General features: G+C 34.8%; 1 protein-coding gene across 5 annotated transcripts in view; it reads left to right on the top strand.

The window, feature by feature from the left end:
- Nucleotides 1-23,983, top strand: part of LOC128988068 (uncharacterized) — a 112,909-nt gene extending 88,926 nt beyond the window's left edge. For all 5 annotated transcript variants that reach the window (XM_054409256.1, XM_054409261.1, XM_054409257.1 and 2 more), the window contains 7 exons: nt 127-355; nt 6,655-6,822; nt 11,698-11,804; nt 18,487-18,616; nt 18,970-19,131; nt 20,594-20,761; nt 22,934-23,983. In XM_054409256.1, coding sequence (XP_054265231.1) covers nt 127-355; nt 6,655-6,822; nt 11,698-11,804; nt 18,487-18,616; nt 18,970-19,131; nt 20,594-20,761; nt 22,934-23,314 — 1,345 coding nt within the window. In that variant the 3' untranslated portion in view covers nt 23,315-23,983. The remainder of the gene's footprint in view (nt 1-126; nt 356-6,654; nt 6,823-11,697; nt 11,805-18,486; nt 18,617-18,969; nt 19,132-20,593; nt 20,762-22,933) is intronic.
- The last annotated feature ends 1,675 nt before the right edge of the window (nt 23,984-25,658 follow it).

The following is a 25,658-nucleotide window of genomic DNA, read 5'->3' as shown; positions in this document are numbered from 1 at the left end:
GGCAAGCAGTATAACCACTCGGCTTCTAGGACGATTATATTTGGGAGCAAAGCATGTTATATGTATGACTAAATTAGTAAACTGTACTCAAATTCTGGAACTAATGTAATAATATTTTATTTGTAGAACTCCAGTCAAGAGAGCTCTGGAGGAGGCGGAGGGTCCTCCCCCTGCCAAGCAGGCACGTCTGTCGTCTGCACCTGCACCTGCGCCTAACATGGAGCTGCTCATGTCCCAAGCCTGTGGCATGTACGACTGTCTACTGCAAGTGTTCCAGTACCTCAAGGTGCAGGAGGTGCTGCGTGCCAGCCGAGTTTGCAGAATGTGGCGTGACCTCGCCCTGCACAAGAGTTTGGTGAGTTTCCAATGGTGTAGAAAAACAAAAACATTGTCATCCGCAATCCTCTTGCACAGTCGCAGAGACATCTTTATCGCCTATCCCCCATCGCAGAACAATCATGGACTCCCATCATATCGTCTCCTGCGGTCCTTGGGACATCATAATTAAGCTGCAAAATCAGGGAAAATCCAATCTCACAATTTTTTCAGATTCTTTCTGTGATCACGAGATTAAAAAGCCTGGTTCAAATTGATTATCTTGGAAAATAAAAGTTGGATAAGTCTGCAGGTTTGCTGCAGGGGGGTATTTAATTTCAATTTCAAACCATCTTTATTCAAATAAAATAAATAGTAAATTCTTACCTTAGCAATCCTTATTATGGTTGTCCGATATTAATTTCGAACCCGTAGGTTCATCTTCAGTCGGAAGTTTAGGTAGACCAAATGTTTATTCTAAAATCCACCCGATGGGTTTCGTAGAAATGTTGACATTTAACACCAATACGACACACATTACAATTGACATAAATAATATTCTGAGTTTAGGGATAAAATCCATGGTTTTGTAAAACAGTGGGATAACCTCACTTCAGTCAAGGAACACGCTGCCGGCAGAACTGTCAAAATTTAGTCAGGATTGTGGGTTGAGGTTATATTGACATTTTTTTATTACGGAGTGAAAAAAACATATGGTGGATGTATTTGGATTGATGCGGCTAGGTGTCTGGTTGTAATGATGCAAGTAAATGTGTTTCGAGGAGGTCTAGGTCTTTTATTTTATTTATGAGATCCATGGTATTTTTGAGTGATCTGTTGTTGGGGAGTTCTATTTCATTTCTGATTATTCTATCTAAGATCTTGGCTAATTTATGGGCTGGGCTATTGATAGAATTGACTAAAGGTCTGATGGGTTGGCCTTCCTTGTGTAATTTTGGAAGCCCTCTAAGTTTGGGTGGGGTAGGCTTTATGGTGCGGCATTGAAACTTCTGAGTTGCGGATAGGGTAGATGACTTGTTTATAGCGTTTTTTATTGCTGTATGAAACTTTTGTGTAGGGTCTTTTTTCATTTTAGTAATGCCGTTGTCTGTTATAAATTTCAAGATTTTCTTACGATGTTCCTGGTTGTCTACTATAACCATAGTGTTGCCTTTGTCGGCTTTAACCGCGGAGGTGTTTGTGTTTTTTAGTTTTTCCGCAAGTTTCAAAGCTACGGTTTTCAGTTGGTTATTTGTTCTTTTTTGTGGTTTCATATTATGTTTGGTGATTTTTTTGTGTGCTAGTATTCTGGTTTCATTTTGGTCACGTATGGGGAGTGACTGGATAGTGGCTTCGGTTTCTAGCAAAAGGTTTGTGTTGTTGTAGTCAGGTATGCAAAATTTAGGCCCTTTTTCAAGTAAGTCGATTTCAACAGGTTCCAAGTGAACATTTGTAGTATTGATGAGTTTTGGATAGAACTCATGGTCGGTGTATTTAGTAGTGGTTTGCATAAAATGTTTATCTTTCTCCTGTAGTAGATTGGCAATTTTCTTTTAATGAACTTTATGTTTGGATGTTATTTCGTTGTCTGCCCAAAGGTTCAAAGTATTGAAAATACATTCAGTCTCTATAAATGTAAGGTTGGCAGATATTTCAAGGTGGTAGTAAAATTGAATATTAAATATTGTGTCATCTTTATTCATTGAGTGTAGTTTACTGTTACATTTAACACTGTAGAAATGTATATTAAACTATATTCTAACCTATTTCTATCAATTTGTATATAATTAAATTGAAAAATATTCATCTTTTTAAACATTTCTAAACAATGGGCGGGTATTGCAATATTGTTGCAATTTATAGTATTATTCCCATGAGTGGTTCCCAATGGTTTTAAAGCATGTTCTATTTCCTTCCTTCAATTGGCTGATGTTTTAACATTAGGGGTCTGCGGTACAGAAAGTTAAGGTCGGTATGGTACATGCGGCTACTGGTATTTTTGTGGTTTTCTTCTCAGAATTGTATTTAAACCATTTTTAAAAATTGTAATACATTGAAATTACTATGAGAATGGATAGTATCCTACATTCATGGTTTTCTAACAACAATTTATGTACCACACGTTGTTAAAACCTTTTACTCCTAAAAGGATTGTGTCAAGAAAAAAATACAATTAAGATAAAGGCTTTACCTATTTTACTCTGAAATACTCTAAATGGCCATGGTAGAGTGGTTTTAAAATTAGGATAAGAATTCATAGGAATAAACAAACAAGTTTGAAGCATTAATTTGACAAGATAAATTACACACAACTGGTAAATTATTTCCAATCAACACATGTCTAGTTGTTTTTTAAACTTTTAAAAACATATCAAAGCATTCAGTATGAAGACTGTAGTTTGCCAGCTGTTCACATTCAACAGACGACAATAAAAAGCTGGAGGTTATGATGAAGTAATGGCAAAGAGCATCTTTTTTATGAGCTTCAAAACTAATTACAAGATGGATTAAACTCTTGGAAAGCCTGGGTGTAGGCACTTGAACGACGCTGTAATCCTCTTAATCACGGTCGGTTGACCTGTCAGTTCTAGGTTTGTGTTGAACGCTTCCGCTTCGTTCATACCGTGCATAGCCGAACTGTTCGCGGCAAATTGTTAGCTCTATCACCGTCGCTGTCAAAACGTATCGTTTGTAGGTTAAATTTTAATTAAATTTAATTTAACTATCATAACCTAACCGAACTAACCAAACTTGCTGATAACAGGGTGTCTAGTAGTCGGGAAAATCGGGAAAGTCGGGAATTAGTATTGAATTTCAAAATGGTCTTGAAAAGTCGGGATTTAGTCTTAAATTTGATTTCAAAGTCGGGAATTTTCATGATTTTGCCGCGATCGTCGTCTTGCGTTTACGTAACAGCAAAAGCCAATGATGATGTCTACACGGCCTCGAGAAATGTTCACGATTTTGCCGCGATAGTGGACGACGACAATGACGTTTCCGAAACCACGAGAGACGACGATGACGTTTCTGTGACAGCAAAAGACTACGATGACGTTTCCGTGACCGCGGGAGACCACGATGACGTTTCCGTGACCGCGGGAAACGACAATGATGCCTACACGGCTGCGGGAAATGTTCATGATTTTGCCGTGATCGCGGACGACGACGATAACGTTTCCGTGACCGCGGGAGATGACGGTGATGTCTATACAGCCGCGGGAAATGTTCATGATTTTGCCGAAATCGCGGACGACGACGATGGCGTTTCCGTGACCGCGGGAGACGACGATGACGTTTCCGTGACCGCGGGAGACGACGATGACGTTTCCGTGACCGCGGGAGACGACGATGACGTTTCCGTGACCGCGGGAGACGACGATGACGTTTCCGTGACCGCGGAAGACGACGATGATATCTGCTCGGCCGCGGGAAATGTTCATGATTTTGCCGCGATCGCGGACGACGACGATCACGTTTCTGTAACCCATGCAGTCAATGATGATGTCTAAACGTACGGTACGTGGAAGATTTCATGATAAAAAAAACCAAATTTGCTAGTTAGAATTTTTTATTGCTGCATTATTTCTTTACTTGATAACACTACATTATCATAATATGTACTACTTTATGACAAAGACAGGGGTTGGTGTAGTATTATTCAGAAAATTTTGTTAAGCTATAAAAATTGGTATCGGTATCAAGAATCAAGAATCGATACATTTTGGTATCAACACCCACTAATTGTTGAAAAAACTAGTCTTGAAAAATCTAGAATTAGTCTTGAAAAGTCTGGAATTAGTCTTGAATTTTATAATGGAAATAAACTAGACACCCTGTGATAATGAAGAATCGAATGAAGGTTTTCTAATAAAAAACAATAGTTCATGAAATAAAATTACAAATGCCTAAAATTCCATTTTTAATTTTTTAATTATAAAATTAAACTATCATAACCTAACCAAACCAACCAAACTTGCTGATAATGAAAAAATCTAATAAAGGTTTCCTAATCGAAAATAGTTCTGATCATAAAATTATAAATTCTAACAAAAGATGTACAGTTGAGAAGTAATCGCATTCTAAGCGAAATCTTTGACAAAAAGTTAACGCCTCCGGTGGGATTCAGAATTCTCGATTCCCCACCCCTCCTCCAGTGACCACTACCCTCAGGCCATAAATCAGGGGATTAACCCAAACAAAGATCTGGTCCATTGTCCGTCTCCCTGGAAAGCCTATTCTGAAACTAAAATTTGGATTAGCAAAGATTAAGATTATTGTCTTTTCATTTGCAAAGTTAACATCCACACATATCAATCATTGGTTTATCTCAGGCTCAATCCAATTTTCGTAGTATATTTTAAAGCTCTTCCAAAAAATCAAAAGACCTAGGCCTAGACCTAATGTAGGAGGGTGTACATAATTTTTTTGCACAATGGAAAAAAATAATTATGCAAACAACAACGCTTGTGGTGTTTGTGGTTTCAAAATATCCATAGCAAATATTTTAACTTATAAAATAAGATTGTAGATTAGTTACAAGTTTAATATGAAGCCATAAACAGTTTTATGGCAGTAGGCAATAGCCAGCGGCAAAGTGAATATTCACGAAAATACTGACTAAGTGAGAGATAATACTATTATTTTTATGGTAAAATAGAATTGGGGAAAGCTGGAAAGGAATAAAAGTGATAAAACTCAACAGTTCTTGGAAGTACTTGATTATTGTCCTGATAAAATATGAATGGATTTGGGAATGTTAATGGGTTTTTTATTGCATCATCATTCTAGTAATAAGTTATGAAGACCGTTAACAAACCTCTGATAAGTCTTTTATGTGCTTGGAACCAACTACCATTGACTACGATGATTGAAAGTAATTTATCATTATAATAGCTTATTCCCTATATGGGAAATTCGCTAAAAGGAACCAAAACCGAACCAAATTGTACCGCGTAAAATGCTGTACCAAACAACGGTAACTAAGCCAGAACAGTACCGTACCAACTTTTTCGGTGCACCGTAGACCCCTATTTAATATATATATATATATATACATCCCATCAAACTATTGTCATTTTTAAGTTGAATAAAGTATTGGTGTTTTTAGTTGAAGTTTTAATATATTCGTCTCGTATTTTATTTATACTTCAAGATTATATGCTGGGTGACAATTAAATCTGGAACCTCTTTTTTTTATTTTTAAACCACAGTAGAAAAATATACCAATGTTCACACGTGTTACTGGTGATAGTAACGCACACATCTGCCCAATTACCGGCCGGATAACCCCTTTGGGAGACGGTCAACAAGGAGTCAGACAAAATTCTTAAATAGCAGCATAGGTTGAGTTTAGTATCTAATGAAAGGTCTCCGTTAGTAAAAAATACCATGCCACAACTCAAACGGACAACCAAGTCAAAAGTTGCAGCCGTTCAAATATTTCTTTAATCTGCAATTTGTTATCTTTGAAGGACTGCCATTTTTTACCCAGCTGATATTTTGAGCTCAAATTTGCCGCATTGTATTCTACCAATAAAGACGTTTAATGTGATGTGCATATCGACCTTGGCTTACTTTTATGATTTTCATCTGACTTCTAACGGGTACCTCACAGTATAATAAGCATTGCAAATTCAATGAATATTTGAACAGCTGTCATTTTTTACTCCATTGTCTGTTTGAGTTCAGGTTTGTGACATTCTATTTTACTAACGGAGATCATTAATTTGATACCAAACTCAAACTAAGCTGCTATTTAAGAATTTTGTCTAACTCCTTGTGGACTCTCGCCCAAGGGGGTTATCCGGTCGGTAATTGGGCAGATGTGTGTATTACTTTCACCAGTAGGCCCTAACCACGGGTGAACTTTGGTATTTTTTTCTATTGCGTTTTAAAAATAAAAAAGCGGTTCCAGGCTTAATTGTCACTCTGTATGCTATTTAGGCTTTCTCAACCAAATAGAAAATGTCATTAGATATTATTTAATGTACTGATAACAAATATTGTAGTTTTAAGATTTTGGTTTCACAGAAATACTGTAATCTGCTTAGGGCAACAAACTGAAGATATTTTAGAATGTATTTCAACACGGGTTTAAAAAAGTAACACGGGACCAAAAATGTTAGTCTTTTGTCAGGCATAACAATTTAATATCGTTTGTTTTACTGATTTCTTGGGTTTGCCAATTTTTTAAAATTATCAAATGGAAATTTTTTAGTTTGTGAGGTTTAAAGTTAATGGAGATGTTTTTAGATTATTCTGAGTAAAGTCAAGTTAAAGTATTTATGGTGAATGTATATGTGTATGTTACTAACCACACTGTGTATGTAATGGTTATAGTGGGAGGTGGTAAGGATGAAGAACTCTCAGGTGAAGGACTGGGAAGGGTTTGCAGCGACGTTACGTCGCACCGGGACTCGTCACCTAGACCTGCGCAAGATGCTGATGCCAGACAAGCAGGAAGCACTGAGAGCTGTGTGGGCAGACTGCATCAAGGCTCTCAGCAAGGTGAACTATATACTGTATTATAATCACAATCACTCACTACCATTTACTGCATTTCCTGCATTGTAGCCATGTCTTGAAAATGGGACTTTTAGACATTGACTGAGAAACGGGAATCGGAATTTGCTACTTTCCATTTCCACGTAAAAACTTATTATTGGTTGGATAATTGTTTACGACAGTGTTATTGCAAGATGTAAGCGTCATTTAAATAGTCTTTTCTAAACATATAACGTCAAAAAGGTAATACGGTGGACTGGATCGGATAAACCAGAAAAAGTCAAGCGGGATTTTAGATACGTTAAAATGGGATAAAACGTGATTCTCTTGACCGGTTGACCGAATGAGTGGGATTTTTATTTGGTCGTGTGGACTGTGGAGTGTGAGTGGGTTGTAACCGTTTGGTAATACAACTGTGACATACCGAAATACCGCGATAGTGGTTGCCTGACTGTTGCTGTTTACATACAAATAAAACTGTAACTCATTTGATGTCCGTAGTTTCTTCTTCAGCTTCAGATGAAAAGAATATTATAAATTACGTTTTGGATTGGAACTGGAACTTAAGTTTGAGTTTTGGAAAATATCAAAATTTAACATTAACAATTGACATAACCATAACTAAGAAACCGGGACTGAGAATTATCTTATTGAAAGATAGTTTAGTTTTAAATCAAATTGGATAGGCCTACTTATGATTTTATTGTGTTTATTTGGAGTTTCTGATGGAACGTAGCCTAAATTGTAATTATTTTCTTAATCGTGCACAAAAAGATTTGATTTAAAAAAAAAATCAAAAAGATTTGAGGTTTGATTTTTTAAGATTTGGATTCGAGATTTAAAATTTCTGGATTCGACCATCACTAGTTGTGTGTGTTCATAAGTGTCTTTGTCCTGAAGTAATGACAGTTATAATTAATATACTAGTCAAACCTTCCTCTGATAATTAATTGTCTTTACTCTTTGTGGACTTGGTGGAAATCAGCAGTAATAAAACAATTCAACCATCCATCAACAATCATTATTTACCTGATTTTTTTGCAGTCAGAAGTAATTTAACAGTCCAACCTTCCATCCTCTCAATATAATTTATATTTTTGGTAGGGATGGTCAAGTCTCGAAATTTCGGGAAATTTTAAATCTCGTTACACGAGACGAGATTTCTTTTTGACCGAGATTTTTATCAAGACGAGAATTAAAAAAAAAAAAAAAATTAAAAACGCCTGCAGAAAGTCAATGCAATACCCGCAATACAGGAGCGTGTTGTAGTTGTGTTTCCTTTGCGAAGGCGTTCTTATTTAATTAATTCTTTAAATGTAAATATTACTTTAACGAGGTGTTAGCCCGTCCTACGTACGGGAATTCAGTAGTCAGTTAAAACCGTGTACAATTCAGATCAGCTAGTTTACACATATAAAGACAAAGTTTCTTGCAGTTTTAATGTGAAAAATCATCTTGTAAACAAATTTTGTGTGACCAAATATGTTTTTATTCCATCATAGGCCTATACGATATGCATTTTAAATCCGATAATTTTACAATAAAACAGCAATTCTGCAATTTTTACGATGTGAAAAGCGTTGAAGTAAGATTTTCAGCCGATTCGCACAGACGCACACTGATTATAAGTATCCTACAGTAGAGAGAGTAATACAGTAGTCAATTAAGAAGTGTATAGACCTTATCAACGATACCACCTTCCATAGCATACCTCCCTCTTCCATAATTATTATCACTACTACACACAATTTCCAGTAGGTCTGAATAGAAACGACCTAAAATAAAACGATAATATCCAATAAAATTCATAGTACACATAATTTAACTTTGGTGTCCTAACATCAAAACTAATCGTCACACCTATCCTTTATATTAATTTCACTGCATTAATTGCTAAATAAATAAGTGTAAACAAAGAAAAGTAAAAACAATGACAGTTTGTTTTGAAACAGCTGTTTGGTTCAAATAACATTCATTTGAAAAAAAAGAACTGGTCACATGTAGCAGGAATATAAAAAGTAAACACGCTAGTAAAGCTAATGACGTAATTGACAATGTTTATTATCCATACCGTTATCAGTTCTATCCTTGATAATTAATTACCCTCCCTCATTATACGAATAATATACATCGTAATTTCCCATATTAGTTCATTTAAACTAAAATATATTCATAGTTGAAATAAAAGTGATATTTTCACGTTTGGGGGCGCTGATATAGGCACCCCCAATCGTAACCACAACTGAAAACCACATAAAAGGATGGTTTGTCTAATTGCAGTATCCTAGGTCAATGTGACGTTGTGTTCAATCTATGTCATCCATCTGTTTATCTTTGTATAAAACCCGGCTGAGGTTGTGGTGGTAATTTAAAATCGTGATTCCTGATTATTCTTGATCTTTTTATGACATCAATATTTCCGGGCCTAATCCAAACAAAGTTAAAGCAGACAAACATTAATTGTAAACAAAAAGCTACCATGAAGAATTAAAACATGTAAACATTGTTATTTTTCTATTCTTTCCTTGAAAAGTGGAGTAGTAAAATAATTTGCATTTATCCTTTTTTATTAAGACTCGTGTACAGAGCCTCGATTTGTACTGTGGTTTAATTCATTTTGGTCTAAACTATTTTAAACTGTGGTCTAATTATCTCTAGTAATCTTACTTATTTCCTATAATCAATGACAAAATAAGAGTAAATAAAATAACCTCATAGTTCCATAGTTTATATTTAACCAGCTGTTAGTTAAAACAAATTATATTGCTCTAAAACAAATCGAAGATTACAAAGATTGCTTTAAAAAATAATTTGAACATCCTAGTATGTATATTTAATTAATCTGTCATCCTCTTACAGAAGAATTGAACGTATCAATGATTAGCATTACACATAGTATAAATAAGTCAACCCCAATTATGTCTTTACATTTTTATCCAAATGCTGAACTTGTGACACAAAAGCTGAATGTTTACAGCTGTTATGTTAAACAAATTATTTTATGCCAAAAGCTAGTTTAGAATCTTAGCGTCGGCTGCTAGACTTTTAAAAAATTAAAACTTAATTTTGAAAAAACTGGGACCCTAAACTAAAATTATGGCTTCGACATTCCCTAGTTTTCAAAATTATCTTTCTTTCAACACAAAAATCATGAAAATCCGTCAAGTGGTTGATTCAGAATCGTGAAATAAAAAAACACTGTTTCGTTTTAATATTATAGATTATTTTAATAATTAACATTTGAGAAGTTTTGTTAAGTGTAAGCAGTGTGAGGAATGTTTGATTACTATAAAAAGTCAAAACAAGTAACTATTTTATAAAAATTAATATTGCTTTTATTTTATCATTTATTTTATTTTAGGATAAGTTTAACTCCATCCTAACTGATATCACTATGTTTCCTAATCGTAGGCATTTTTAATAAGTTAGGCGTGATTAATAAAAAAATGTTATGCTGATGTTTTTTAATAAAAGATTGTAAATATTCTTGCCTATTATCATTATTTTTGTATATAAACAGTCATCTAACAATGTTACAAAATCAGGTAAAAATTTTGAACGTGCATTTCCCGTTGTGTATGAGAAGGGAAATCCCGTCTCGATCTCGTCTCAAAATTTTATGCGAAATAAAAAATCTCGTCTCGTCTCGAACTAAAAATCCAATCTCGTCCATCCCTAATTTTTGGTAATCAATCACCAGAAATACATAAGTGTTTTTCTATGGACAATTATTTGGCCTTAAAAACAGCAGTAGCAGTAGCATATGAGTCCAATCTTCCATCGGCGATTGTCTTTGTCAATTGAAAATTGGCTGCTTGGGATATTTTGGATTCAAGTAAACTTGTCATATGTTAAAAACTGTTGTTGGTTTTATGTACTACAGTAATTGCTAACTTGAACTAAAGATTCTATGAACATATTACCACTCAACCAGTTGTAGATTTTGTCAACCGTAAAAAAACCTTGATTGAGTGATACATTTTTTGGTTGAACCTTCAAACTTGGGATGGGCAGATTTCAATAATTAATTAATTATTGACTTTTAAAAACTTTTTATTTTTGGTGGTAACAAACAATTTATGCATTACTTTAGATTCAATACCAATCCTAGAATTTCCCGCCACCACGACATAATCATGATTATCTACCGAGATTGCAGTAAAATTGTTATAATTATCAGCAATCACAGTCAAATCAAATCATTTTCTATTCATTATACACAAAGAAATGTGTTGAATAGAGTCAAATAACTTTAGGCTTTAAATACATCTATACAAATATACAAAATGCTTATATACATTTAGTTTCCAGGCTAAAATAAATTTAAAACTAAATACCCCCGCAGCAGCAAACCTGCAGATTAAGCGAATTTCCATTAGCCTGATTGGATTTACACTAAAATGCCTCCTTAAAAATATCACATTTATTCCCTATTTAAATATAATTAGTTTAACAAGTACTTAGGTTTGCTGCAAGAGGGAGGGTAAAAAAATGTTGTTTTTTTTATGTCAATAGTTTAGTAAGAAATGAATGTTTATTCCAAATTCCATCAAAATATGTTCATAAACAAGCAAACTACGACAGTTGACTTATTCTCAATAAGAATAACATACAAATTTTAAATTTATAATTTTTTTGGAATTTTCTCTGTAACCATTAGGTGCACAATAACGCTTCAATATACAAAATTATTTGTTTTTCTAAATTCTACAAAATAGTTTGGGAAAAATTGCAGATTTTTTTGTTTTTAGGATCAAAAATAGGAAAAACCCATTTTTATCCCATAAAACCCCCGTTCCCATAGTCCGATCATGCTGATTAGTAATCAATTATTAATTATTATTAATTAATTATTAATTATTAATCGTTATTTTTCAGGTCAACACCCTGGTTAAGCTAGACATGTGCCGCTGTACTGGTGGTTGGCTGGAACAAATCATAGCTGTGTGTCCTCAAATAGAGTACATTTCTGCCGGAGCAATCAAGTAAGTATTCCAATAATTTTAGCCTAAATATTACATGTAGATTTAATCATCCTACCAAAAAAAATGCATAAACGTGTGTTTTTGTTTTTCATGTCTGGGTAAACACTTGAGTGTGTTAATGTTAGTGAAATGTGCCTGCCATTTTTGAAATCAACTTTCCAATGTGTAGGGGTGAAAACCACAGAACAGGCCAACTTGTGTAAAGAGAGTAAACAAAAATTTTAACATATATTTTGAGAAAATTTATTGATTAATGTATAGCTAATAACCCTTAGAACCCATCAGTAAAGCAGCAGAGCTAAATTTTGTTAATTAATGTACTTTTGGTAACTTTTACCCTTTTGAGGTCCTCATAAAGTACAAAACGGTCACACCTATTAACATTATATTTACTGCATGTAGGTTAGTTTATAATTATAATTAACAACATGGAAGTACCTAGTTAACAAATGGGTAACTATATATTATGTAGATTTCAGGAAAAAAAGACGCATTTTAATGTAATTTAAACTTTTTCCCCAAGTTACCCCACAAATTTAAGATCTGAGTGAAAAACTTTTCAGTCTTGAGGTTAGGAATGTCAAAAATGACCAGACTCCACTTGCGGTAGATAAACTGTGAGTAATAATACCCACTGGTACACATAATATAATTTTAATGTACTTATTTAGTCTATAAATAGCAAAAAACGTGACCGTGACCGGTTGGTTCTGACCGTGAGTGAATTGTCACGGGTGTGACCGGTTTGATATCACTGCAGTTTGAGAACTTTCATGACGCCATTTTTGCATTTACTGAACCCTCCCTCCCTCCCTGAGGCGTGACGTAATATGTGTATGAAATGATATATGTATGTATGATATATGTATGTATCTTTGGAATGAAAATCATGTATGGTAAATAAAAAACCTTAGTTATCTTTGTCTTTCTTTATTCCTTACAACAAAACAAATGAGTACACTTTTATCTGACAAATAGACAAGATTTCTTTTAAATTGAATTTAAGTCTGTTCACAAATTAATAAAAAAATCTAAATCTAAAACATCTTAATATTAAAATTATACAGAAACAAAAATGTGAAAAAGTAATGTTGTGTAAAAAGTAAACAAATATAGGCTAACTGTGAATAATACTATTAGCCTAAATTATCTTAAAATAGGCTACATCATAATAAAAAAATACGTGAAAATTACGTATTTTCACAAATTAAATATAAAAAATCTAAATCCAAAACATCATACAATCAAAATTGTATTTATATATAAACAAATACGGAAAAGTGCAATTGAATTGATTGTTGTTTCTATATCGAAACACATTTCCTAACAAACTTGCAGATTGTTCTAAAGAATGTTGTTTCAAGTTTTGAGTTAGGGCACAAAATAAATCAAATATAATTGTGAATAATATTAGCCTAAGTTATCTTAAAATGGGCTACAACATATAAAATAAAATACGTGAAAGAGTACAACTTGATTAACCAAGTTTTGAGTTGAGACACAAAACAAATCAAATATGCAACAATACTATTGACCTTAAAATCAAATGTATTTTTAAAGAAACAAGTGAATCAAGTGAACAAGTGAAGTTAAATCAAACCTTTTTTTTCTGATATAATGAAAACCTTTTTATGATATAACGTTACAACCCTTTGGTATTTTAAATTTATAAAATACCCTGTGGCCCTTCATATCAAGGATTGGTGTAAGTGTGGAAATGATTTGTTCTATTGACACAGTAGCAACATCTTGCTCATTAGTATAGAATAAATCTTTAGATTTGTCACAAGATTTTAAAAACATGACATCAACTTCATTCTTGTTCATTCCTCCTTGACAAACGGCAATGAAGTCCTCAGTTTCGTTACTTTTGCGTCCTTTTTTATATCTCACAATTACATATACACCAGACGAAATTGAATTCTCGTCCGGTGGATTCAAGTCTGGTGAATTCAAGTCTGGTGGATTCAAGTCTGGTGGATCCAAGTCTGGTGAATTCCCTACATCCCTACATTCGATGCCATCCCTCTCCGCATCATCTTCAGAGCTTGAGTACACCTCATCCACGGTAAATCGTTTAAAGTTCCACTTCGATGTAGATTGGAATACTTCCTCCTCTTCACTTTCGTAGCTCCACTCATTTGGGAAAATTTCGAATAAGGTGAAATGCTCACAGTACTGTGAAGCTGGGCAATCAAAACATGACAACGACCTAGCGTACATGAGTCCCTGACTGTAGGTTACTTGATGGACATTCATGATCCCTTTTACAGCCGGGACTTTCATCGAAGTTATTCGCAGCCTAAAACTTTCTATCTGATCAGGAGTCATTTCTTCGAGATATATGTCAGTATCTTTTAAAGCAGAGACGAACTCTGCAGCAGTCGTTATGTCTGTACCATACAGGACTTTCCAGTCAGCTTGTCGCTTCAGGGTCCCCCCAACGCCATCCATCGGCCCCTTCCCATGGCCGGCCTCGGTAAAGTTCCAGGTCATAGTCTTGACATAAGGAAAGTGCTTTGGAACAATTTGTTGGAATAATTTAAGGTTAAACCTGTTACGGTACTGAGATGATGGCCCGTCAGAAAAAAAATGTATTCTTGTTGTCTTCGGAAATCGAGATGAATACTTCTGTAAAATTGGTTCCATGTGACCCCAGACAGCGTGTGCCTGGTGGTCAACGTTGTCAGAAACAGTGGCAAAGCATTCATTTTTAACTTTATTTCTTTCTTTAAAATAGGCCACGCCAGTGTGTAAACACAACTGTTTTTTGGAGGCTCCGAAATGGACAGATTGGACTTCACTCTGATACTTGCAAACATAATTTTCTGAAAAGTCAATTCGGAATGCCAATTCGTCTTTGTCAAGATTGTTTATTTTTGAGTCAATCTGCTTTGCCTGGTGTTTGGTATAAAATACATGCTTTTTGAATGATGGTAGCATTTTCATCAGACTCAACTCAACTTGCGATGCATTTTCAATCTTTTTTTCTTTTATGGTTTTTTGAACAAACTTAGCTTTATTTTTTATAACTTTTTTCTCCTTGATTTTTTTCCACTGATAATACTTGAGCTTGAAATCAGTTTCGTAAGTGAAGGCAACTCGTTTACTAGCACATTGTTGGCATTGACTCATTAAACATGCTTCCCTATCAGTATAACAAACAGTGGTTTGAACGATCTCTCTTGGCGTATTTTCTTTGATAACTTTAGCTTGTTTCAAGGCTGTGACCATCAGGTCCATGTTAGCATGCTTTATACACGCGCAAGTTTCTCGATCGGATTTTTTTGGCAATGTAACCCAAAAGGGCCTTGCGCGACGAAATGAAGTAAAGGATATATTACAATCAAATTCTTGTTTGAACTGCTTATGTAGGACATGGAGTGGTTCAAGAAGAATTCTTCTCTGCATTTGAATGCCATTTTTCTTTACTACATCTTTCTTCCCGGGACACATCTTACTAACGCAATCGTTTTCGAAAAATGATATCAATTGTTTTTTTCAACTCTGACAAAACCCCTTTCTTTACTCTTCGTGTATATTCTAAATTATTTTCATTGTCAGACAGAATTTTGTTGATCTTGTGAGGTACGAGAGTATTAAAATATTTTTGTACCCTGTATTTCTTGAGTATTCGGTTTCCTAGCACTTTTGAAACAAGCTGTTTTTTTTTTCATCGAACTTCCCAATTCTTCTTTTCTTTTTCTTATCTGCTTCTGCAGCACATAACCAAGAAACAGTTGTTTTCTCACATTTTCTGACACCTTTTCATTCCCCACAAGTTGATCCACTTGCTTCCGTGGGGACGGAGATCCATTTGATGTTTTTTTAGCTTTTTCTCTAGCGTATCGTTTCCTATATTTTTCTAAACTCCTTTGTAACAACTTTATTTTATTTTCTTGTTTTTTGATGGTTCGATAAGCTTTTGCTTTATCTCTTCGAACCATTTTCCTTCCTCGTCTTTTTTGGGAAGAAACTTGTATGCCTAAACCTACTGGACTTTGCGGTGGTGTATTTGTCAAAGCCTCTTCAATTCCTTTCTTATTCATACTTCTGATTCTGTTCCTCTCCCTCCAATATTTTTTCCACTTTCGGTGTTCTCTGGGGTTCATTTTGTCAACAGTCTTAATCTTTCCTTCTCTCTTGAGTTTTTCATGGCGGTCTCTATCGTATTTCCTTTTAGCTTCCAGCTGCTCCTCATTTAACTTTGCTCTTCTTCTTCTTTGCCTTTCCCTCGCTAGCTCTTTTTGTCTCTCATACTTTTCTTTGGCCGAAAGTTTGGAAGCACGCGCCATTTCGCATCACGAATTCTAAAAAAAAAAAATACACTACGTCAAGCCATTGAATTATTATATGGTCCAAAAAAGGGAGTTTGACTAGGGGCTGCGACATGACATAGGACATAGAACATGACATAGGTGATAATGCTTACTTTTTGTAGAACAAACTTTATTTTTGAAATCAATGGGTGGGGGGTTAAGTGCGTTATGTAACACAGGAGGTTGACCTCGTTCACCAGTAAAATGTAATGGGAATGGGAGGTTAGAAAGTTGGATAATATAGGTTGAAATGTAAAAAATTAATAAAATCCTAATTGACCGTAATTTTGATTATTTATCATTAAAAATAAATATAAATATATTTGTCCAGGTTATATTTAAAGAATTTAATATAAAAACAAAATAAATACATTTATAAATCGCTAAATAACAACGTTCAAAAATCAATTAAATCGGTCACGATTTACCCATCCGGTCACGCGACCGTTTTGTGCGTGACCGTGTTGTAAGTTTGGATCTTTTTCAATTCTATCATAGAAATGCGTTGCAGCATTTAGCCATATTTGAGGTTATGGACAAGCCTACTAACCACCCATTTGGTTCCTATTTACTTCATCAGAATATTTATAATAGTATTTTAGTATTTAACGTGACCGTGTTGTTTCTTAATTAAGGTACTATGAGTATTTTACCTGAAATAATTGAAATAGTTGGAAGAAATATGTAGTTTTAAAACCAAAACTCAGCAGTCACACATACTACACCATTACTCATCAGTTCACTTGCCGTTTCGCGCGGGAATTTTTTTCACCGTCCTTCCACGGCCGATGTTCAGTTTCGGTGTTCCTTGACGTCATTGGGAGCGGGACAGCTAAAAATTGGAAAAAAAAGTCCACAGTTTCATGTCTTTCCCCAAATGCCTGTCTATTGCTGGTGAAATAACTGCTCATCTTCTATTCTGTGTACATGAAATAGTTGTTCTGCTACGTTTTTCGTTGTTTATCTGTTGAGTTAGACATAACCTTACACTTTTCCGGACAGTGACCGTTTTGTATTTTTAAGTTGAATTTGTTTATTAAAACTATATAAATATTTATTTTGATTCTTAAAACTAGATCAAATAAGAGGTTTAAAGGTAGGAGAAAATAAAATAACACAATTTGTTTTCAGAAAATATATATTTTTCATCAAATTCTGCTTGGACTAAAGTTGGCCTGTTTTGTGGTTTTCACCCGTAAGCCTACTTTCTTATTAGTATAAACACATGAGCAAAAGATTACAAACCAACTTAAGTTGGCAAATCGACAAGAAATCTATATTCTATATATATACTTATTTAATACGCAAGCAGTTTTTTTTGTGTGACAATTACTCCTCTGAAACTACTGAACCGATTGACATGCTTTTGGTGTGGTTGGAAAGAGCGTAACGCGAAGTTGTGCAGGAAACTTTCTTTTTAGGAAAATAATTAGAGAGTGAGGCCCTGGGGCCCTTTAAAGTTTCACATTTCTCCATAAGATTAACATAGGAAACAAAAATTATTATAAAACTCAAGCTGTTGTCAGAAATTAAAAGAGAGATGAAGAACATATGTTAATTGTAAACAGTCAATAAGTTTGCTAATAACAGTTTGCTACAAACATTTACTAGAAATGAAATAATTTACTATTTGAATTTGGGTTGGCGTAAATACTACAATAGAAAAAAGCTAAAGAGCCTGGATAAATTGATATACTAAAAAGAAAACTCAATTAACACTGTGCTGCATTTCTTAGTAATCATTAAAAGAACCGATTTGCAAACTATGGTAACATAGGAAAGTCGTAGAACACCACCAAGGAGAAGAAATAGAAGTCATGTTTTTTTTTTAGAATTTATAATCGTTATTATGGACAACCTAATGCGACTATGAGTTAGACTATTTTTGTAGAAAACACTAAAAAACAAGAGCAGCTTTTGAAAAATGATAAGATATTTACAAGAAATGTTGATTAAATTGATCTGTTAGGTACATCTTGAGTATTTCCATAATCTTTGAGTCGAATCTTTTAAAGTCATCAGAAATTATGACTGTTATTCGTTTTAAAATAACGCCTGTAATACTTAGCAATTGCTCGAATTCGAGCAACAGGGACACTAGCAAAAAGTAAATAAATATCAAATGCCCTCTGCGTTATACCCGCTCAGAAACATTCCTTAAAATTGCCTTCAACAGATCCCCAAGGGTGATAAATCTATTAGAAATGATTTTTAATCTTTGATATTTTTTTACATTCTTTTCCCACATTGGAGTGGTATAGATGTATTTATTCCTAATGAACTGTATAATATCATGAATTGTTTTGCTATTTAATATTTTAAAACCTTTTGTCAGTGTCAAGTAATAATGTGTTTGGTTACAGGAGCAGTTCATTGAACCTTACCTCATTGAAAAACTGTCAAAACCTAACAGAGTTAAGACTGAAAAGTCTGAGTGGCATGGAAGTAAATAACATTGACGTACTTGAAAACCTCACCAAATTAAAGAATGTGGTAAGTTGCTTAGGAGGTCCTATCAAGTTGATATGTTTAAGTTAGTCAATTAATTATTAAAAAATAAATTCCTCAATTCCTGCTTCAGACATTGTTTACATTGTTATCTGTTTAAATGATTACCTTATTTAAATATTAATTATATCACAGAAATAATTGTAGAATTAATTGATTGTGAGTAGGCTTAATTTGAATTTCAGTAAACCTGCAGCCATTAAAAATGTTAAGTCTCTTTCTTTAAAGTAAGATAAATAACATGTTAGCTGTATTGTTCCTGTTGCTATTTCATCGTAGCAATGTAATACCTGTTGCCGTTTCAGCTTTTAAAATATTAAATTATTATATTGTTTTAGTCTTTAACATCAGTGAAAAATATGACAAAGGTGCTTGAAGTGGTACCAAAACTCACAAATCTGGAAGTTCTGGAGTTGGGGGAGATGACAAACCTTTCCAATGAGGCTGTGACAGAGGCCTTCTCCAAGCTAACCAAACTTCGAAGGCTCAGGCTGGAAAAGGTAAACATGAGATGAGTTTATCACTTGTTTTAAAAATTTTTTGGACATCTATTAATCTATATAAATAAAATTAGAGTTTTGTCTCTACATTGCTCAGAATTATATATTTTTAGGTTATTTTTACGTTTTATACATTAAAGAAGCAAAAACAAGTCTTATCTCTATTTCTGTCTGTCTTTCTGTCTGTTTGTAACACTCAAGATGGCATTTTACGCAATCTTCTCCATGAAAACAAGAGTACCTATCAAGATCCAAGCCATTTTAATGTATTCACTGGATTGGCGAGATTGTCTTTAGCCATTAAAATATGGCCTCACTACTTTGTAAATAAAATTACGGACGTTCAAAAATGCAGTTTTGTGCGATTTTTGTCAAATTTTCGTTCAATTTTTATCACAAAATCATCTATGAAATAACAAACAACTGTTCGGATCAAGATTATTTTTTCTAGCTGTCACTGATATGTTTACAAATGTTGTTTACAAATACCGCAACCATTTCCGATCACGTTTTGAACGCAAATCCCAACTAAGTGAGATTTAAAACGTTTTTCTTACATAACGGATTTAATTAATCGCTCAAGTTCAATATTATAGTGTAACCGTAAATGAAATTAAATAACAGGAACCAGAAATTCTTTGCGTATAAATTGTTCTTCAGTTTTGATAACCATAAAGAAGACCTTGAATCAGTGTTGTATAGGGCTGGGACACTTAATGATCATTGTAAATAGTTTACAAACAAGGTTTCCACTCATTGACGGCGCTTCAATGGCGATTGTGTAAAGTGTGAAGTAAATAAAACACAACTGCAGTGGGTGATTGTAACAGATGATTGTTTACGGATGATGCTAAACTCGCTTTTCCAATGTGTCACTTTCTACTCTACTTTGTTTCTACTCACCGTGTGATGCAATCGCTGGACCATACAGCCAATATGGGCCCATATCCCATCTCTTGGGTACGTACACCTACCTATTTAATCATAACAACTTTTTCGACGACGATCCTTGATACCGGTACTCTTCCGTAGAATACATGGCCTACCTATTTAAGAAATAAAATTACAAATGTCCAAAAACCCAACATTGTGTGATTTTTGTCACATTCAACTGTCTACTATAAGATCCCTGTGCGTGGAACGGGCACACAGCTAGTAATAGATTATAATTCTAGCTTTAAATTCACAAGATGTTTTTTTTATTTTTTAAGTAGGCCATATGGTGTCAAAACATTTAGGCTAATATTCATCATGCTGAACATGTTTCAAACTTGTTTACAGTTCATAATCAGCAGCAGGGTAGATGATTCAAACATTATTCAATGTTTGTCAAACTTAGAATAAAACAATGCCACACAATCTTTGTGTTTACTTTAAACTACCACATTTGTCGTGTAACATAAAATGTTTTATGTGATTTTAAAAATCAGATTAAGACCAAGATTGTGGACTGATGTTGTAGGGAGGTGAGGGTTGTCCTACAGACATCATACTGGAGACCATCAGTCAACTGCCCAGTCTTGTACAACTGGAGCTCATCAACTTTGATGTTAAAGCTGGATTCGATGAAGCGCTGGGCCGCTGTACAAACATCAAAGTATTACTTATCATTCCTACGTATGTCACACAGGTAAATGATTTGTAAATGAATTTTCAACTGAGAAAAAAAAATTAATTTTCTCTTATTAGTCATGTAGTTATGATTGGATAAGATTTTTACGTAATCATACACACCAGAGTGAGTATTTTGAGGTGAAGATGAGTGTTGAATGGATGTGATGATAGCTCACTAAGATCAGCTGGTTCTATATCCAGGACCATTTATTTGAAACCTAACTTAATTATTCCTGAAAGTCTGATTGAAATTGGAGACATTTTACTAAACCGTGAAAACCTTAAAACCATGAATTTTGTGGTTTAACATCAAAAATGGATTGGATTGGTCGATTGAGATCTTCGATTGTACAACATTTTTGGTATCAAAGAAATTTTGATTCTCAATACTTTGTGACTTTGGATATATTCCGAAGACAACAATAATGTTCACACAACAGCAAGGAATGTTTATAATTTTTCCGCAATCACGGAAGTCACTGTTTCCATTACAGCATTTTCAGGATTTTGCTGTGAATGCGGTATGATGAGTCTCGGTCTTGACAGAATCGACGGTATGACTCCACGGTCACGGCACAATCGTCGGTATGACTCCGCGGTCACGGTGCGATCGTCGGTATGACTTCGCGGTCACGGTGCGATCGTTGGTATGACTCCGCGGTCACGGCCTGATCGTCGGTATGACTCGCGGTCACGGCACGATCGTCGGTACGACTTCGCAGTCACGGTGCGATCGTCAGTAGGACTCCGCGGTCATGGCGTGATCATCGGTATGACTCCGAGGTCACGGCGTGATCGTCAGTATGACTCCGAGGTCACGGCGGGATCGTCGGTATGGCTCGCGTTCACCGCACGATCGTCAGTATGACTTCGCGGTCACGGCGTGATCGTCTGTATGACTCTGCGGTGACGGCGCGGTCGTCGGTACGATTTTGGGTCACGACGTGGTCATCGGTATGACTCCGCGGTCACGGTGCGATCATTAGAACTATCGTGAATGGCGTCATTGTTACTCGCGAAGCGGCAAAATCGCCGACGATCGGATCAAATCCCGTCCCGAAAAATTCCTGAATCAATCGTAATCCTATCCCGAAAATCATGAATATCTTTTTTCCAAAATTTTCCCGAAATTTCGGGACCCGTCGATCTCCTTAGTTTTTACTGTGATCAAACAATTTCGTAAAGTAAAGTGCTTGATTTATTAGCTGGTTCATAACCAGTGTTATCAGTGGGGACAGTAATTTGTTGTATAGGCCTATAACCTCACCTAACAATACCTAAACTATTAAATAACCTGCATGAAATTTAATATAAGATTTATACATGAATACTGTAAGGGATCTACTTTACTTTCATGCTACCAGTATAAACATAATAATAAACAGATCAAAAATTCAGTAAAAGCAAACTTCAGTGTCGCTTGCAACGTTTTTGCACTCACCTCTTTAGGAGAAAGTTTCCCTGGCTTAGGCTAATTTTTGTATCCTATATATGGTTCCCCAGCGTTCCTACGTCCTTTTTGAACATTTCTCTTCCACTTATCAATATTAATCTTCCGTCTCTTGCTCCTATTCAGTCGATCAACATCACAGGGAGTTAGCGTAACACCGCCTGGAGAAGCCATGGTTTGGCACTTACAATGTTTTTGCAGCGAGGTGCCTGGAATGGCGGGAGTTTGCCTGACCCAGTGCAGCCAACAATTTTTTTCAAAACTAAAATACCCTGCGTTTCATTTGTAATGACGCTGATTTCAATTTTTTGGCGTTTACAACATTCTTGGCGGGAGTCATTCAACTGATGTTTTTCCCTTTGTACTGTATTTTTTTATTTGCTAGTAAACTGTGGATGGCTTCTTGTAAAATCATGTTACAAGTATTTTGTTTACTTTTTCCTTGTTATTTTGTTCAACAAACATATAGCTACTTGGCAACTCATAAGGCCAATGTAAAATTTAAAAAAAATTTCAAATGAGTTGTGTAGCGAATTTTCCTGAGGTAGTGGCTGTCACCAATCACGTTTTTAGGACTATTAAGTCCCCTAATTCCAAAATTTAGTAAAAAGCCTTGCGCTGGATTTTGAGATATATGACAAACAGACTTAGCTCGTATATAGGATAGGATTTGGCAATTGAGTCACACCTAACCTTCCCCCTTACAACTTGACCTACTGTTATGTTTTCTGTTTTCAGTCTGCGACTACCAACCATCTGGTGATAGAGGGTGTGAGCAAACTAAGCAAGTCATTGGTTCACTTTGTCTGGGGACTGACTTTGGAGCTGCTCAGAGTTACAGACCTCTTCATCGACCAATGGGAAATGAACAAGAACACGGGTCCCAAGAGTCCAAATCAAGCACCCAAGAAATCTGCTGGAGACAGCATTCCGATCCTGAAGCCTTCAACAAAAGACGGGAAGAAGGTGAAGGAAGGTGCGGTGACGCAAGTTGATGTTCTTCAACTCCCTAAATTGCACAAAGTCCTGACGACGTTGTTACCCAACACAAGAATAATCATCCTGAAAGTTCCGTTCAGTGCAACGTGGAGACAAACCATCTCCGGCTCCACGCAGTAACACAGAACAAACCAGACACAATGACTGAAAGTTTTGTCGTTTTGTATAAAATTTATTTTTTCATGTGTTATTTTTTAAGTGACTGATTCCAAAGTGAGTCGTAGTGACAAAAAACAATGGTGTTAACTATTATGGTTGCACAGTGAAAACCTCATTAATATACTATGTATATATTGACTCCAGTTGATTTCAATAATCTAGTTTAGATTGTTGGTAAAGTGCTGCAACGATAACAGTCAAATGTCTCTTCGACATTTTTGATTGGTATTTGGCTGTGGTATGATTCGCACTAAGATTCCGTAGTAAGACACACAAGGGTAGTATCTGTTCTCTTTCTATGTCAATTGTCGTAAGGGCAATTATTCAAGATGCAACTTTGACAACAATCAATACTGTGTTGGATAAGAGATACTATTAAATCACCCTTGTATTAAGTTTATAATTCCATTTAGTGTTTTTTTTTTTCTCTTATCAATGTTACAAAAATCATTTTAGTAACATAACTTTCCGTTCTAGTGTTATTTTACAGTGTAGTAAGTTTAAAGATTGATGCCTTTCAGTACCAGTAAGATGCAATTAATTTAGTAGTAAGTTTGCAATCGTTACGTTTTCATCCGTTTTAATTTTTTCAACAATGGCTTTGATTGTTAAATATATAGTTTTTCTTAAGTGTTTTTTTTTTCTCTTATGAACATTAACGTATATAGAAAATATATTTCCAGCTTGATAATAAAAAAAGCTAGTTAATCAGATGAAATTTGGTGGCAGTCAAAAGGTTTGAAATTATAATTTTTTCATAAATAAAAAAATCTATCTCAGCACAAATTGGGAATATAACTATTCATGCATGGTCCGCAGTATATAAAAACATGCCTAATGATATATTTATTCGTTCTTTTTCACTACTGCGAGATGGATGATAACATGAATCATAGTACCATTTTATTTCAAATTAACAGTCTTGCATGAGGGCAACTGCATTATTATTTGAAATTGTATTGGAGAAAAATGTAAGATGAGTTGGGAAACTAAGCTTTATAAAATAAGTTTAGCCTTGTAAAAATATTTAAATTTATAAATTAGGTGTAAGTAAAAGTTTTACAAATCACGATCTACCACTAAAGTTATGTACAAGTCTTATTGGCATTCTATGATGTATTGATATTTAATATGCATCATCAATATGTAGGAGTATAATGAAAAGTTTAAAATTCCTTTTTCTATTTAACTTATTGAGTGTTATAACTTACCTACCGTTAATTATGTATGGCTTTGCTTTATGTGTTTCAATATTTAATTTTTTCTGACAAGTTGTTCCTATTGAGGATATTGGCAGTGGATTATGGTTAAATGATTTTATAGTAAAGACTGTGATCTTGCTATGAAATACAAATACCTTCAAATGTGTCAAAAATCATTATACTTTTAATTAATGTCCCATTGTGTTAGTTTATTAATACTTCGGATTGACTTGTTTCAAGACACTTTTTATGCAAAAATAAACTGACAAATATTTTGCATTAATTCATTACCAAGCGACTTATAAAACTGATTTGTTAGATTTCACTTATTTTGTACAAAAATAATGGTATTTAATTTGTATAATTAATATAGTTCCATTTTGTACTAAGTTATTGTTCCTTTCTTACCCTGATCCACAAGTTTCTATTTACATTGGAATGTAGGAAATTCACTAGAACAAAGTTTCTTAAAAATGTAATGAAACCTTCAAGAGAGGGGTGGGAATATTTTAAAGACCAGACAATGAAAAATCTATATAGGAATACTTAATACAACTAGTCAGTGTTATATCTAAAACATCCCCTTTTCACAGGAGACGCTCGTTGAGGCGCTTGCCGAGTAATTAAGGCGAGAGATTGGCACAGATCGCATGCGAGTGAACCATGTTCACTCTCGCTTTGTCTCGCAGTCAAAATGGAGGCGCTTCATGCGCTCGGTACTTGTACAGTCTCAGGTCCTTTGACTCGTGCCAAAAACCCGACTTCAGACAGAATGCAGGTGACTAGGCGAGGCAAGACAACCTGAGTCAGGGCGAGAGAAGCCGAGCACACCGAGTACACTCTAGCACTCACACCCGCTTGCCTTTTCTCGGCAAGAGTTTACTGGGGGCATAAAATATCGTTTGGTGCAAGTCAATAATACTGGTTACTGGTTTGGGAGCTTTTTTCTCCTTTATTTTCTTTCACTTATTCCGACAACAGCTTATGTTTCATCTATCTTTGTACATGGAGGAAATATTGCATCTAACACTCCATAAGGAAATACATATATATATATATATATATATGCTGGCAAGCTTCTATAGTCTGGGGGGTAGTCTGGT

Source organism: Macrosteles quadrilineatus, unplaced genomic scaffold (genome assembly GCF_028750875.1).
Source record: "Macrosteles quadrilineatus isolate MER2022 unplaced genomic scaffold, UCM_ALF_1.0 Scaffold_2__2_contigs__length_208266976, whole genome shotgun sequence".
In the NCBI taxonomy this organism is placed as follows: domain Eukaryota; kingdom Metazoa; phylum Arthropoda; class Insecta; order Hemiptera; family Cicadellidae; genus Macrosteles; species Macrosteles quadrilineatus.
The sequence above is the reverse complement of the archived record's forward strand: the minus strand, read 5'-3'. Positions and strand labels throughout refer to the sequence as shown.